This window comes from Pavona decussata, unplaced genomic scaffold (assembly GCF_977016875.1).
Source record: "Pavona decussata unplaced genomic scaffold, jaPavDecu1.1 SCAFFOLD_87, whole genome shotgun sequence".
Taxonomy (NCBI): Eukaryota; Metazoa; Cnidaria; class Anthozoa; order Scleractinia; family Agariciidae; genus Pavona; species Pavona decussata.
The window spans coordinates 3,597,501-3,615,096 of record NW_028145504.1 but is presented as its reverse complement, the minus strand read 5'-3'; the positions used below and the strand labels follow the sequence as shown (position 1 = coordinate 3,615,096).

Sequence of the window (17,596 nt, the reverse complement as noted above, 5' to 3'; positions counted from 1 at the left end):
GGACAATAACGTGAAATCCTCCATTCATGAAAGTCTGGAGTCTGAAACTGGTTATATGTTACTAAATTACTTTAAATCAGTCGTCTTCTTAATTACCATACATTACATTAATTATATTCGGTTCGATCAGTGTAGGTGGTTTGCAACCAATCCCAGGAGATGAAAAAAGACAATGACGTTGCGTCCATGTTCGATGACAAAGCAAAAGGTTTTGTCATCCAACATGGCTGCCTCACCGTTGTCTTTTGGCATCTCTAAGGATTGGTTGCAAACCATCTATAATAGACAGCTTATTATCTAAATTTTAAATGCAAAATTTCAAGCATGAAAGAAGAGAGACTGAATTCAAAATCTAAGTAACGAGATACATAAATAACAGTGGTGCTGCGTCGGTGGGGAGAGGAAACGAATGAGTTTTGTTTTATCAACAGAATTGATAAGGTAAGAGGAATTAGCTCTGACGAAGGACTAACGCTCACATCGTCAGCTCTCGAATCTCTTAACGGTGGCCAAATTACCAAATTTTGTTTATTTTGGGGATTTGTACTACTCTTCAAGTAAACAACACAAAAATAAACAAATTTGAAGGAGCAACATTAAAATAAATAAATAAATAAATAAATAAATAAAAATTATATTACACTAAGATGCAAATACATACAAGTTTGGAAATGCCCACACTATCAACTACAGACACGACTTAACAAAGACGTTTGGTAGACACAGCGCATTGGAGCATCCGCCTGTTTGGGAGATCAAGAGTTTGTCCCCTATAGCCTTTGTTTCTCCAGGCCTCTAACAAACTGAATATAGCTGACTCTTGGAATTTGGATTTTGAATGAACATTTATTTGTTTTATCACGCATAACTAAATATTTCACACTACACATGAAAAAAATAGGATTGGTGACGGGAAAGCCTGAATTTGAAGCCAGGGACTTATAAGGTCCAGGCTCCCCCCTAGCTTAGGATATGACAAAAACAGAGTGACAAGAGACAAAATTTACGATACGACCTAATTACAAGGAAGGACGATATAATAATTACATTAATTACAACAAATGTTAAGTATGTACAAAAAGTACACGTATCAAGAAAAGCTGATCAAATTCAAAGACAATGCTCTTTGTTTAGCGTCGCAAATACGGCCATAAAAGGAAATTTCGAAACAATAGCTTTAGCGCCAAACAAAGGCTTAATAATTCAGGAGGGAAATTCAAACTCGCTGTTATTACAATAGCGAAATTCACGAGGGAAATTCAAAAATAGCCGATGACTGCACGAGTTCGAAATTTGCATATTTGGCGAAAGCGTCGCGTCGCGAGTGAAAGCGTGATGGTTTTAAACTAACACCTCTTCTTTAAGAGCCGCGCTAGCAACCGATACTTTTAGTTTAAGACTAAATGACAACGACCACATTGATCCTTTTCAATCAAACGGTCTAATCGGGCGATTTTTCCAATCCAAAGCGCGAGTTTTCATAAACGAAGCCTTTTCTTTCCTTTCCTTTGTGAAACCATCGATAAAAGCTTCACTGTTTTGCAGCGTTGTGCTACGCCCTATTTAATATCAACTGATCCAAAATCGTATAAAATAATTTAGCATTTCCAGGTTTCTTGCTTGGGGTCAAACAATAATAGTAAACCTTCCGCAACTTTCCAAACCCCTCTCCTAGTGTCGCTATTTTTGATACGCCGAAAATTTTGTGACGATTTGAAATTCATCTTCGCCGAGTCTCGGAACAATTCCCTAAGCGCAATAAACAACAAAAGGCTTTTGTTTGGACTTGTGAAGACGAATTTGACTCACTACAACGGACCATTTCTTGATACGAGGCATTAACTAAAACCACAAATACAATAGTCACATGGCTTACAAAAAACATATTGTAAAAAAATTTACAGTAAAAAAGGAGACGAAGAGAGGTCATATTAAAAGTATCGAGATAGCAATTCAGTCTTAGTTAGGCGACAATCAAGATTAATTAAAAAAAACGAGGACCGCTTGACCCAGAAATGGAGAACTGTTTCAAAGTTGTGCGACATTGATGAGATCGAAGATCTTGGGCATTTTGAGTGTTGTAGTCCTGGAGACGAGAGCAATATAAAAAAGTTGCCAAAGCTGGATGTCGGTGAGTGATGACAGTGCGAGAAGATAAAAATAGCCGTCCGGTTTGTAATAAATGGATCTCGGTGGCCTTTAGAATTTCTACTTTCTTGAAAATTGGCTCTAAAGAGCAAGAGAATTAGCTTATGTAAATTAGATACGTATGTAGAGACCCAGAATAGGTTACAATAGTTCAAATAAGGGTAAACAAGTGAGTAGTATAGAGTTATTTTCATCTTGAATACAACCTTTGCTTCTTGAAAGTATCAAAATTGGAATTTTTAAAATGAAAAAGGTGAGGTATCCGCTTTTATTTTAATAATGATAATAACTGTATGAGTAAAGTACTACTTATCTGCATACATTCAAGTTTTTTCTTCCTGTTCCTAGCAATTTGCTACGTTTTCTCAATAATTTGCCTGAGCCTTTTGTACTCATTGGGGAACGGGCCAGCGAATTAGCATAAGACGATGTCTTATCTCAAGACACCACACACGATAGACATAGCTAGACTGACTTAAATGCTCTAAATATCGATCTCTACTTCCCCAGGCACGAGCACAAAGGTAAGGTATCATTCCTTTCTTCATTCTGTTAAAACTGTCGTGCCGTGTTATTATGTGACGCTCTTGTATTAAGCCGTATTATAAATGTCTATTGATGTTCTTTACTGGCGCACAAAAGTTTCGTACATGTAATTATTCGAGTTGATAAAAAAGCCATCAGGTTCAGCTGTTGTCTAGGAAGGGTAAATTTGTCGTGTAGTTTTGTTAGAACTTAGTGACAAGTTGTCATGCCTTAATCAAATAAGCAGGCAAGTGATAACACGAGAAACAAATTTACCTGCGAGCCAAGAGATTAAATTAATACAATCTAAATATGAACGGTGACACGGAGACGAAAGTGTAAAAACACTTTCAGCTGAAGTTTCGTTGAATGGAATGAAGGTAGAAGCCTCTATAGGGTTTCTTAGGATACTGACAAAATACGGCAAAGTGTCGGTCAAATTTCCAATCTACTGAGCCCATTCAGTCTAAACGATCGTGATCGACGATAAACTTTAGAAACGTCCATAAATTATTTGTCTGTTCACAGGTAGCTAGACCAACGGTTTATTTCGGTTGATATCTGTTCGGAAGGACTTTTTATGCACAGAGCCATAAAGAACTCTAAAGTGTTCTTCGGCGAAATGTCATCTCAAATTTTTTTAACACTGGAAAATGTATATTCATTTCGTTTTTCGGAGGGGCAAATACCTCATTAAATGAGCAAAATCAGGTCAGCGAGCATTTTCGTAAAGTTCAGTAATGAGTGCTTGTAAATTCGAGGAATTAAATTCTGTAAAAACCTTCGCAACTTAAATTATCAGCTAAAGAATCCGAACAGATCGAATTGTTTAAGGTTTCACAATTAAGGCTCTAAATATAATTTACACTCAGCGGTAACAAAATTTTAAGGTTTTTGTTTAATGAGTGGCCGTGTGTTCATTCATTTGTTTCTCTTGGTTGACGGTAAACATCTCCTTGTTGTCGATCAGGTGACAGTTGTTATGTTGCTCTGTTCTCAATGGCAATGAAGAGCGTGTTAAGAGTCATCCAGTGTTAGAACAGTTTTACAGGGGAACTTAACAGTTCATTTCGGTGAATGTCTATTTGGAAGTCTTATAATCGTCTAAGAAATTTGTAAATGAAAAGTTTTCTTTAGTAAAATGGAAGCCTCAAAATTTTCGTAATACTAGAAAGCTAATTCCTTTCGAAGGGGTAGATATGTCGATAATTTAAAGGGGAAATAAGGTCACTTAGCAATTTCGCCAACAATTAAGCTAACAACACCTCGTGGAATAAGATTCCTTTCCGTCAAATGTTTTGGAAGTTAAAGCAACCGAACAAATCAAACTCCATCAGTTAGCTTACACAGATGTGCGTTCAAAAGGTCGCAAAACGGTCTGGGGACACAGAAGACAACATTTTGTTCAAATGTGTTCGCTTATTGGCCCTGTTTTAAAAATGTGCCCTTTTTATAGGCAATCAAAGGAGCATGCGCGTCAAACTAAGCTGGCGTCAGATGATGTTTATAACGGCCATTGCATCTGGATTGACCATCCTCGTGTTGAAGTCCACTAAAGGCAACACACCTGGTAAGCACCTATTCATCGAAAAACGTATTGTACAAATCACATCAACAGAATTGGAGATGTTTTGGCTTTCATAGAAAATGCCTTCAGACAGAGCAAAGAACAAAAAAATGAAACTGAGAACGTTTTTATCTTCTTGTAGATTAGAAATGACAGAACACCGTAGTTTATTATGCAGCCGTTTGTGCCAATACATCGATTTTATGATAAGGCTGAAAGCATTAAAGTAGCTGTAGGGGTATGGAACAACATCACATTAAGAAACTGGGATGATGATTTTTTGCTATAGTTGACCAAAATCTACTAAACGCTGACCAAGTTAATAGATTTTTTTTCCAGTCAGTGACACACTCGGAAAAAGAAATCCCGAGTTTTGCCAACTGGAGTCGAACCTATGACCTTCCGATTACTAAAGTTTGGATGCCCTCTGCCACAGACTATCCTACGCTGAAAACTTAGACTCGGGGGAGCTAGGCCGTTAGCCTAGATTCATGTAAGAAACATCCTACATAATACTAGGATTTTGATGTCTATGAGTGGTATATGTGAAAGAAATGTAATGTTATCTTCTAAGCCTTGTGAATAAATGATAGCTCTTTCATTTATCTTGGTATTTTTTTTGTCGATAACTGGAATGCGTGAAAGAAATGTTATTTTTTAAGGTTGTGTACCTTCAGTAGTACCTCTAGCTCCTCTGGGTTATATCACAGATACCCAAAATCCTTTATTGAATTAAAGGTTACGGAACTGCCTATGTCATTGGTTTTTAAGAAAATGACCAATTCCTGAGTTTTCCACACAGTCGAAACTTGAAGGTCCAGATCGTTGTTCTAGAAGTTCCACCAAATCAATGCGATTGTTTTATTTTGGAACTTGATTTTTTGTTTTTCTTGAGGTCAGGATCCCAAAAAAGCGTGTTGGGGTTTTCCTTAATTCGGCTGCGTTCAAAACTTACAAGACATTTTTAAACTGCGAGAAAAACATGCGGAGTGAACGCACGGAAATAACTTCTTACAATTTAAGTAAAGAACTTTTAGAACCATCGAATTCCCCGACAAGTTTATGTTGATTTTTTTCTAGCATATTATCTGGCCAAGTTTGACTGAAATTGGCTAAATCGGTTTTAAGAGCAATTCTCCAGGAAAGTGAAGCAAAGTTGGAAATGAAAAATTTTAACCCCTCTTCAATTTTTGTGTGTAGGTAGGTTACCTTGGGGGATAGACAAAAACAACCATATTTGGATCGGCAGATGTATCGTTGCCATGGTAACCGCACTATATGACGTCGGCCTTGGGACTATGTTTTGAACAAAAGTTCCACTCTCAAAAAGTAAAAGTAAACGAGTCTGGTTCTCGGGTGCATGTGAACCAATTCAAATGAAACTCATACAGATGGGAGAACCACTCTCCCAGTTTATAAAATTCGCCGTTACAATAATTTGGGTTTTATAAACAAGAAGAAAATACTCGTCTGACTGTGTTCCCTGTCAGCCATTTAGACAAGCAGGAAAAACAAGCACAACGATATTCGTTATTTCTCCGAAAGTACTCTTTCCACATAAACCAAATAAGCAGCAGAGATTACATAGATATTGACGTTTCTAAATATCATAAAATCAATTTGGGGAAAACTATACTCTGGCCATGGGTGCTGAAGACACCTGAGACAAATTGCAAAAAATTGCAAAATTGGTAATTTTGAAAGCTCTAGTATTTAGCTTAAACAGGCTTTAGAGAGAGAAAATCAGCTTCAAAAGTATCTTTTATCATCTTTTCTGCTACCTACATTTAGTAAATAAGGTTTTGGCCAACAAATTTGATGAAATATAAATTGATACAAACCCTACCTTGAAGGTTTTGGGAATTTCTTCAGGATGCTTTCGTCGCGTGGTTCTCTCCAGTGTCTATCCTTCGCACGTTCCGTCTTTTTGACCAAATCTAGCGCAGACTAACAGTTACTCCAATCGAATATCCAGTTTGCTGTGTTTCAGACCGGAGATGATGATACAAGTAGCCCACATACACTTGACAAAGAATAGTTGAGAAGGTCTAAAACATGGTCGTAATACTTGCGATTTCTGCCGTCTAGCACCTAAATTTATCAATATTATCCAACCAGGAAGTAAAGTAAATGTGTCGAGATCGAGATGTGCCAAGAATGGTAAATAAACTGAACGCATAGGCCGGGAGTCCGAGAAGCACGACTGCTGACCGGATGTAACACAATGTAATGGGATGTAACACCGGATGTATGTGTAATGATATCCTCTTGAAATGGGGTTGTTTCACAATGGCAATGGTGAAGAAAGCCAAAAACAAAACAAAAACAAAAAGAAAACAGAATAACCGAATGAAAACAAAAACAAAGGAAATGAAGCTGAACTGAAGCTTGGGTGAAAATTGAACGCATGATCATAATAGCCGCACCCGAAAAAAAAGATTGCTTTTTAGACTGTGAAAATGCAATTACAAATTCAGTTATGATAAGCTATTCGTGACAAGAGAATGAAAAGTTCGCGCATGAAATGTTACATTTATTTACCTGCACTGCAAAGAATAAGATCCATTTCGTCGCTGATTTCATCGCGGTTCTGATACTAAGTCCGTAGGCTTGCGCGTACCTGGAAATATCCCTTTGACATTAACTAAATTTTATATTGTTTTCACTGCAATCACAAACCGAAACGTCCCTTTTGGGATTTGAAAGAGACCAACTTTCCATTGTCCCGACCAGGATATTTTCCTTCGCACGACGATATGCAAATTTCCCTTACAGTGTTTTTGATTGACGGCACAAATTTACGTCCGATCACCCCTCCCCCCACCAGAAAAAACGACAGCAAAAAAAATAAATAAATAAATAAACAGAAAGAATGCCAAAATTTGGGCAGGTATTAGGTACTGAATGTGAAAATTTATCGGCTTGGAGAGGACTTATTTATTTCTGGAGGAGAGGTGGGTCAAAAATTCCAACTTCGTAACTTCGAATGTGTACGCTAATGCCCCAGATCAGCGACGTATCTTACATGCAGGCCATCCTTAACATCCAATAAGCAATAAATAAAAAAACAAACAAACAAACCCAGGAAACATGGGCGGCATATGTGGTTGCGTAAAACGACTAGTGAAGCGCTTTTATTTTGTCCTCTTTATTCACCTCTGTAAAACAGTCATAAAAGCGGATCAAAAGTCGTCCTTTTATCCCTCTATCAATGATATATTGTACCAAAAATATCTAAAGAAGAGATGATGCCATTACGACAATTAGCCGAAGCTACAAAAACAAACAAACAAACAAACAAAAAGCGCGTATATCGCATTTAAAACTACATCCGGTCAGCAGTTTTGCTACTCGCATTTCCGGTCGTCATACGTTTGGTCGTAAACAGGTCGTAAACAACGATTTCTTTGCTTCTCAACCATGCACCACGGAATGTGCGGCTCGATTTAGCCAAAGACTTTATTCAGAATCGTCGCAGACATGCATTTGCTCAGCTGTGATGTTGATGCATCTATTTAACTTCCTGGATGGATTGTATTGATGAATTATTTCGATACTCGACACACTCGGACTGTGTTTGACCTGTTGGACTGTTCTTTATTCGGGTTAATGCATCATCATCTTTGGTCTTAAATTAGATGTTCGGCGAGGCTAGCCAGTTAGATTTGTCCTTTCTGCTAGAGTCTGTGCAAGATTTGGTCAAGAAAATGGAGCGTGCGAACTGAGGAGAAAGCATCCTGAAGAAATTCCCAAGAGTTGCAAGGTAGGCTTTGTTTTAATTTATATTTCATCAAATTCGTTGGCCAAAACCTAATCAATCAAATGTAGATAACAGATAAGATGAATGAAAAAACCTCTGAAGCTGATATTCTCTATCTAAAGCCTGTTTGAGCCAAATACTGGAGACCTCAACATTTCCAATTTTGCAATTTTTTGCAACTTGCCTCGGATGTCTTCAACACCCATGGCCAGAATATAATTTTCCCCAAATAGATTTTATAATATCTATAAACTTCAATATCTATGTAAGCTCTGCTGCTAATTTGGTTAATGTGGAAAGAGTACTTTCGGAGAAATAACGAATATGGTTGTGCCTGTTTTTCCTTCTTGTCAAAATGGCTGACAGGCAACATAGTAATACGAACATTGTCTTCTTGATTATAGAACCCAAAATACTCTAACGGCAAATTTTATAAACTGGAAGAGTGGTTCTACCATCTGTATGAATTTCATTTGAATTGGTTCACATGTACTCGAGAACTCGACTCGTTTATTTTTACTATTTGAGAGTGAAGTTTTTGGTCAAAACATAGACCTCAGGCCGACGTGATCAAGTGCGGTTTCCATGGCAACGACGCACCTGCCGATCCAAATATGGCTGTTTTTGTTCATCCCTCCAGGTAACCTACCTCCACACAAAAAATGAAGGGGGGTTAAAAATTTTCATTTCTAACTTTGCTTCACTTTCCTTGAGAATTGCTCTTAAGTTGTAACATCTTGAAAGTGTCCCCTCCAAGCGGAAATTAAAGTTTGCAGAAAATAGCAATATACTGTCAATCAAAGTTAAGTTTACTTCCGCTGAAAATTGCTTCCATTTTTGTTTGTAAGATCTTAATGGAAAGTTTATTTCTATGGATGAAAATGAAAATCTAAAAATTTTCTCTCTGTAAGATGTTTTTTTTTAATCAGAGACCCAGGCATACTTGTACCACATGCAACGGCCTAGAAAGGACAGGCTTTTTAAAGGATTCTTAAGAATGGGATGTTCTACATAACCGTAAATTATCAGGCTCTATTTTCGTTTCGCTAATAGTAAACCATTTCAAAAGTAATCCCGCGGAAGCGCAAAACGAAAAATTTACCGTAATACAAGTTTTCTTACAAAGTGTCTTTCATTCTCATTTTTTATTATGAATGTTTGGTTTTATCAACGGAGTTGATAGGGTAATTTGATCATCGTGAAGAGATTCTAGTCCTGACGTTTCGAACGTTAGCCCTTTGTCAGTGAGAATCTACGAATTGCGGGTTGTATGTGGTTAATATAGTGAGCAGTGAAGCTACGCTTTTGCTGAGAGTATGGTTAAACGTGAAAAACAAAAATAAATTAGTCGAATGAAAAGCATTTGTTAATTCCGTGGGGAGTGCCCATTTGGAAGAAGAATTTTTGCTTTAAACTTTTTCGGTTTTCTGTGTTACGTTGCTGAAGAGAAATGCCACAGACTGACATACGATCGATTGACGATAAACAAATCAAAATTACTTTCATTACGTGATTCTCGTAAGTTCTTGCTTTCCTTTTCATGTTAGGGTTATTTCCGTCTCGATTTAAAATGGTCATGTCCTTGCTTAAGACAAAAAAACCTTAGTTTAGTTTTTACGGAGTAGATAGTGACTAGCCAAGTCAATCAGATCACAGCAGTGGTTGAACGTTATAAGTAGATTTATGCCAGTTCTTAAAGGAGCATGGTGAATCTTGGCTAATATAAATCGAAAAAGCCGTCTTCGCGTTTACAGCAAACGGAGTAATTGAAAAAAATAAAAGAAACAACAAAGGCAACAAGGAAAGTCCAAACTATAATAAACGGAAAGAGAAATAAACGGTTAGAATTAAACCTTATGGTCCGGATGCTCAAAGCTTAATAAAGCTAATACAGGAACAGCATCATATTTGAATTCATGTTCACAACCTCTCAGCACATTTTTTCTCTGTTTAGCCTTCACAAACTGAATTTTATATCAATGACGAAAATATCTTACAGTAAGTGAACCAAATATCACGGTGTCATGATCTTTCAGCAACACTCAGGAACCTGAAGGTATTAGAGGCTAAATGGACTGAGTTTTTCCTGTGCGTTTTGCAGGGAAACATAATGGCGACACAGAATCTGCTTATTTCCTGGACGGAGATAGAGAAGAGTACAAAGAGGTTGACACGCTGCTGTTTTTTGTGGGCTACGCAAGAAGTCGCCACACGCTGCTCGCATCCCTTCTTGATGGGCATCCGCACATGATCGTGGGAAATGAGAGGAATATGTTTTATAGACTAATTCACGGTGAACGGATGGATAGAAGCGAGATGTTCGACGTCTTAGTGCGAGGCTCACAAAGTTTCATGAAAAGAGGGAAAGGTGTGGAAATGGAAGGAAATCTTCAAAACACATCTCGTTTTGGTTTCTTCATGGAAGGTTACTGGCAAGGAACGTATGACAAATACATCGAGGTAAATAACAAATAATAAATAATAACTAAATTCCGAAAAGGAGAGATGATAACTGTGTTGATGTCGTTTATGATATTATTGAGATTGAGCTGAGTATAAATCCTGATAATATACAATTCCATTTTCACAAACACTTTATTCACATTTCCAACATTTACATTTGTTATATATTTAGAAATTTTTTTCATACAGATTTTTAGGCACATTTTACACTAAATATATTTCAAGGTAAGGACTGATGCCTAGCAACTAGATAACCGTAAGCTTTTCGAACTAGCAGAGAGTTCTTTGTATGTAGTTTCGGAATAGCAGGACATCACTCACGACAAAACAAGAACAACATCAAAACACATAAATGGCGTGAGACGAGAAATCAGTCACCATAGTGTATGGTTGTGTAATTGAATAAAGTCAGTACGTTAGCTGTTCGGTCAGCAAGGATTCTTTTAATTTTTTAGGGAAGCTATAGCTCGGAAGGTTTTTGATTTAAGTTGGGAGATGTTGCCACAACTCAGTCGCCATGGCCGACGTTGTTTGCTTTCCTAAGTTACGGTCCTGAAGCGTGAACGCAGTTCCCCGAAATTAGAAGACCTCCAGAAGAAGCTGAAGGACACAGATCCACTCCCGATAGTCGCCCGAGTATTGAGTCGAGAAGACAATATAATATATAGAGAGTAAAAAACTTATTGGAGATATTGAGATTTCAAAACGCATTCATCGCCAAAGACTGTGCGCAGCCATACAAATAGTGCGAAATGGTCTTATTAAAGCGATGTTCTTAGACAGAAAAAGGAGGTGATGCAAAGGCTGTGAAGAGACAACTATGCATCGGCAATAATGCATTCCATATCATCAACATTCCAAAAGAATTTCTTCCGGCACCGACCGTATCAACCTGACGATAAGTGTATATTTTAAAATATTTAGACTACCCCATAAATCAAACAAATCCGATCCTATACTCGAGGAATTTGTACAAAATCTATGCGAAGCCTCCCTGACGGAAACTGAATGCTTGGAGAGTTTGAAATCAATGGAACACAAGAAAAGTGATCGTTGTAGAGTCGGATTTTATAGTATTCTGGTGAGACAGCCAATATCACCGTCTAAATACCTTTAACTGAGCATTCCCATAAGGCCTCTAGTATCAGTTACCCAAAGAAGAGGATTGATTACCCTAATATCAAAGAAGAACAAACCAACAAACTTCATAAAAAACTGACGACCAATTACTCTTCGGAATTGTGACCATAAGATAGCCCCCAAATGCATTGCCAGTCGAATTAAGAAAGTACTACCAAAGCTTACTAATAATAGTTTGCAATATCTCATAAAGCATAACACTTTGATACTAAAGGTTTTCTGATCGCTTATCAGGTGATTGGTGACAAGACCGCCTGGATAACTGCTCTGGTTTTTCGGAACATCCCGCATGACAAAATAAGGAGATTTTTAGATAAAACTGAAAAGAAATATGGGGTCAAAGTGAAGTTCATCCACATAACAAGAAATCCGTTTGATATCGTGTCAACACAAACCTTGAGAAAAACAAAACTAGGAAACAGATTCGGGGATCATACAAAAAAGGTAAGGAAAAGAGATGCTGATTCCGCGCAGTCATCATAACATAGAGCGCGGGGCTCTTACGTGCCAAACGTCCTCAAGTGTTAACTGTAAAAAAAGTATCTGTATCTGTATTAGGGAGAAATGGTACAAACACCCAGAGACCGCTTTGCTAAGGCAAACACAAGAAAACTGATAATACTGATTATTCTGACAAAAATTGGGTTGCAGGGAAGGCAAAGTCTATCCCCAAGAGTAGCGGTGTTAGATTGTAACATAGGATGGACCAGAAGAGGGTTGCCCTTCTGGGACGAAAATAAGTCAGAAGGTACAATGGTGCCATCTTGCAGGGTTCAAGACCTAATTCTAGTGGAGGCCGTAGCTGCCATCAAATAAATATTTTCTTGACTCATCATACATTAATTATTAACAACAACATTTAGTGAACTAATCAGTGTTTAGGAGTGCGAATGACAAATAGGAAATATAAAAATAAACAAACGAACCAAATACTTCATATTCTCATAAAATATGATAATAGTATAACCGTGGCATTTTAAAGATGGGAGACAAAAAAAGCTACCATTGAAAGGAGGATGGAAATTGCAAAGAACAACCTAGTTTGAAGAGCAGAATCCAATTGAGACCTTCAGAATACATTGGTTTAAGTGGGGATTGAAACAAGCAGGCTGAAGTCACATGTAAGCAGGGATGGAGAATCATTGGGAAGTTTTTCATGCAGCTTTACAATACAATTAGAATGACTATATGTGAGAGAGAGTATTGAGTAGGACTCGATTGCGCAAAGTTTCATTATGGAACAAGCACAGCCAGACAGTGGCTTACTTTTGAGACATAGACTGCAGGGCTCAGCCCCTGTTGATAGTTTCAGAGCATAGAGAATGAAGGTATGTTCATTGTGTCGAAATATTTAGCAAATGACAAAAAAACCTTATTATTTTGTCGCTTGTTGTCTAAATATTTTTGACACAACTAAGATCCTCGGATTATCTTTCATTCTCTAACTACAGGGCTTATTAACTCCAGTTTACAAATACTTGAAGGTCTAAACCAAATCAGCCTCCTACTACTTTTCGTTTACCCAGAGCGTTTGTGCTTCAAGTATTCTAGAATCATAGCGGATCTATTTTCTTATCAGTGTAACAATAGTTTTTTCCCACTCTTGACACTGGCCGCATGGTTTTGGTTGCGTAGCCGATATATTCATTGTGTTGTTTTCCGTTTTGGATCCATCAGCTATGACCTGCATTCTCTTGGCTTGACTGACATAATGAAGACAATTAATGTAACGTATATGGATTTCTTCCTCAGGTTGATGATCCAGAACTCTTAGAGCGCAGCGTAGAAGCATTTTCTCGCTGGGCAGAAGGAAGTGCGGTCGCGAGAGAGATTCTTGGCAACAAGTTATTGGACGTAAATGGCCTTGAGCTTGTACAGAAACCAATAGAAACCATGTCAAAGATATGTCAGTTTATTGGAATCACGTGTTCTGCTGACTATCTTCAGGCTTGCGCAAAAGTGGTTGATCCAAGTCCATCCATAACAAGAAATTTCGTGGTGTGGAGCAAAGAACAAATGAATCGAATGTATTCAGAAATAGAGCAGTATCCGTTTCTTGCCCACTACACATATGAAGATTAGAAATATATTCATTTAGAAACCTCGTTTATTTGTCTCTATTTGTGGGTCTTACATTCTACAAGCGACTTCACAACACTGTGCATGTGCATGATAATAAATAATTTAAAGATCAACAGCCACAAGTTTGCTGGTAATGGCAACATTTATGACCAAATAAGTATTACTGAAATCGGAGTTACCATAGCAGCACATACAGTGACGTCAGCTCAGTTGTAAACGGTACTTCGGTACGTACTTGTAGTTCAGTACTAGTTTAAATAAATTCTATAGAAAACCTCTCTGTCGAAATATGGTGGCCATGGCAACATCAAATTCCATGCACATTTGTTCATACTAAATTTGCTAAAGCGTACGGATGCGAAATCCGCCCTCTCTCGCTGTAAATTATTTTTTTTTGGGCTTATGGGAAATGTCGTTGGAGGTTATCAGTGCTATTTTCATATCTGTAAGTGAGCAGTACCGCGGAACGGGGCTCTGACAAAATGAAGACATCATCTTCTATATGGAGATGCATTTGCCTCACCGTGTTGCCGTCAAAACTTGGGCGCTTTGATCCAGGCGTAAATTAGCGAACTTTACCCTGTATAAAAAGCAAAACTAGGCGGAAGGATGCAAAAATTCTAAGCCTTTTAGGCCTGTTCCAAACGTCACGCTACTGCCGTGCCGAACTAAATTCAAGAATTTAATTCGACTCAAACACGGCAGTAGCACGACGTTTGAAACCATTTAGTTCGGCGGGCTGAATTAAGTTCGGCACGACTATTTAGCACGGCAGTAGCACGGCAGGCCCTGTCGTGCCGCATGGCAGTAGCGCGACTTGGTTTCAAACGGCGTGCTATTGAGTATGAGACTGTAGAGACATTTCAAATTTCAAATTGTAACATTTTTGTTTTTTGTGTGGGAACGGGTAGAAAAAATCACAAAAAATGGAAATCAAGGCTGCTCTTTTAACTATTTAACAATCCTAGAAGAAACGTTTAATTAATTTGATTTCAAACTCGATATATCCGAGGGACAAAGTAAACAATGCACACAGGCTTCAAGTAGATGATTGCAGTCCCAGACTTTTTCGAAAATTGGAACCCAGGGACCCTGTTACGACAACGTGGAATCGACAACGAGTGCCGTATACTTGGAAATTTTAAAGAGCCTTCGGGAAGCTGAAGTTTCTCTCCGGTTATCCCACTTGTGCGGTTATTTAAAACACGAGGTTTTAGCATAAAGTCAATGATGTATGATCCAACGTCTTATCATTGACTCATTGCCATTGTTCAATGTCGACGGTTGCACACTGTTACACAATATACCATTGGTTTTTAAAAGAAAACTCGTCAATGTGTGAACCAGTGTGAAGCGTAAGCGCAAACAAGAAAAAATTAATATACTATTCTCTTTTCTTACGCTAGTGCTTTTCGCTGTCCTTATTTCAGGGGCTTTGTGTTTACGTCACAAGTGAAACCGGGTATGAGATAAGCATACAAATATTAAAGCACAAGAGTTCAGCAGTACTGCAAGTTTGCAGTTATTTCATTAGTGGGAACTGGTGTGGGATAACAACAAAAGCATAAACACAACCAAATCAAGAACACTGCAGGTCTCACTTAAGTTCATACACAATTTTAAATATGCCGCTTCTGTTTGTACTATACTGTTTGTAGTGCTTATCGCGAAAGTATGCAACAGAGCTTCTCTCGCATCATCCACATCTCGTCTGCCTCCATTACTAGCTTGATATACACACGCTGAGTACGAACCAATTCTTAAACTGTTAGTGTCTAGTAAATGCAGTTCATAACTTATCTGTCTACGGCTTTCATCGTTACTCAAGGAATGATGCAACGAACTAGCCCCGAGCGTCTTTCCCAAACGAAAAAAAAAAATACTGACAATCTATATGGGCACTCAGGGTAGAGTATTATTCTTAATATCTACCTTGGAGATACGTAAAGGCCTGACAAAGTCATATTTTGTTGTTGTTGTTTTTTGTTAAGCGAAACCGGAAATTTTCCAGGCTTAACAATACCCCCCTTTGAACGGATGCTCATGCTTATAAACATTTTTTCGATCTGGATAGCATGTCTTATCTATTCTTGTTCGTTATCGTTGTATTAAAAGGTCCTCAATAAACAGAGACGGGGTTCAATACACTGAAGCACGTTATGCAACAGAATGCTCTCGCAAATGCCCAGCTTGATATTAGTGCTGAAGTCAAGTCATCTTAGTTTATTTAGGCAGGGTGGCCCTTTCACCACTAGGCAGGTATCAATAGAGGCCCTGCGTAATTTATGACTACTACAATAAATATGTACAACAAAAAGTAAAAATAAATACATACAATTAAATACGCTGGTTTTTTTGTTATAAGAACGTCTAATTTTGGAGCTGAGGCTGAACGTTCTTATCTTTTTTTGCGATTTGAGGCTGAAAACGTTCTTAAGATGTTCTTATATTAGGAGGACCGATCGTTTATTAAGTCCTAGGGGGTGGGGTGGTTTTTGAGGGGTGGGTAATTTTTTTAAAAGAACTCTTTTTTGGGGGGAATTTTTTACCTTGTACGAAAAGTGGAGGGGGGGGGGGGGTAAAATTTTGAGACATACAAAAGGTACCGACTAAATGTATTTAGAAATTATTCTTCTCATCAATCATAGAGTTGGTAAAATCGACTAGAAGCTTCTCCATATCGCTACTATTCTTCAGAGCGACAAAGATCTTGCACGTAATAGGTTGAGTAATGACATAGACAGGCAAACCGTGTATTCCATCAAGCCGTTTATCTCTGAAGGCTTGTTTATCTGGGCAAAAAAATTGACTAGAAGACGAATAGAGATGGTAGGCTTCTTCAAAATCTATATATCCACATCCATACATCAAATGCTCCTGTACTGCTCTCAAACCCCGTGCTACTTTGACCTTTTGTGTACCTTCTTTTGACGACCGAAGAATAGACTCCAGCAATAACAAAACATCGTTATTATCAAGACATTGAAGAGATGATCTAAGGTACGTGAATTACCTTACTTACCTTAAGTAAGTACAATGTCCTTAGAAGTAAATTAATTACCTTAATTACCTTACGCCTGTTCTTAATTTCGCCTAACTTCTGATTGTTTCTCTTGCCAGTTCAGATTCGGAGAGCTAGCGATTTCCTCATGTAACCAAGCGTTGTGCCCAGGAACTTCTCAACAATTCAAGCACCAGGCAAACTATGGGGGGGGGGGGGGGGGGGGGAAGGTAAAATTTTCAAACTGTCATTGCATTGGGGGATAAAACTTTTGGTTAGAAGTTTTTTTTTTGGGGGGGGGGGGGTAAAATTTTCATACGCTCGATTTTCTAGAAAACCACTGCCCCCCCCCCCCCCCCCTAGGACGTAATAAACGATCGCTCCCTTACATGGTATACACTACATGTATTTCAGTAAATCAATGGGGACGTGACCAGGAAACCTATCAAAGTGCATTGCCTGCTGAGATATGGTATCAAGAACTGCTGAATATGACAAACCGAGATGTGTGTCACCATTGTTAATGTTATACAAAACATGCCCTTATAAGTATTTTGGTTAATTTACATTTGTTACCTTGATTTTATACAGCTATTTCAATTAACATTGTCGGTTCAAAGCATAAAGCTGAAAGACAAGACCGAAAGTTTACGTGGGATTTTTATGAATAAATTCATCAAAATCAGTCATGTCTGGAGAAAACAATAGGTTGTAATGAGCAGTACAATGACCTGCACGTGCAGGGACGATTTTGATGAAATTATTCATAAAAAATAATCCCACAAAACATTGCGGTCTTGTCTTTTAGCTTGCAACGTTAATTGAAATAGATTTATACAGGTTACGGCAAAATAAAAACGTTCTTTATCGACTCTCAGCCTGAGGAATGTTCTTGATACGTTCTCAAAAT

The 17,596-nt window shown here is 38.0% G+C and overlaps 1 protein-coding gene and 1 long non-coding RNA gene across 2 annotated transcripts in view; one reads left to right on the top strand and one right to left on the bottom strand.

Annotated features, from left to right (window-relative positions):
- The window catches only part of LOC146474832 (uncharacterized), a 265,330-nt gene that overhangs the window by 101,547 nt on the left and 146,187 nt on the right, over positions 1-17,596 (bottom strand). The window lies entirely within an intron of this gene.
- Positions 2,553-13,963, top strand: LOC146474840 (uncharacterized). Its single transcript, XM_085116273.1, has 5 exons — positions 2,553-2,672; positions 4,130-4,243; positions 10,102-10,460; positions 11,838-12,047; positions 13,356-13,963. Exons 2-5 carry the CDS (start codon positions 4,144-4,146, stop codon positions 13,683-13,685), a joined length of 999 nt encoding a protein of 332 aa, XP_084972399.1. The 5' UTR covers positions 2,553-2,672; positions 4,130-4,143; the 3' UTR covers positions 13,686-13,963.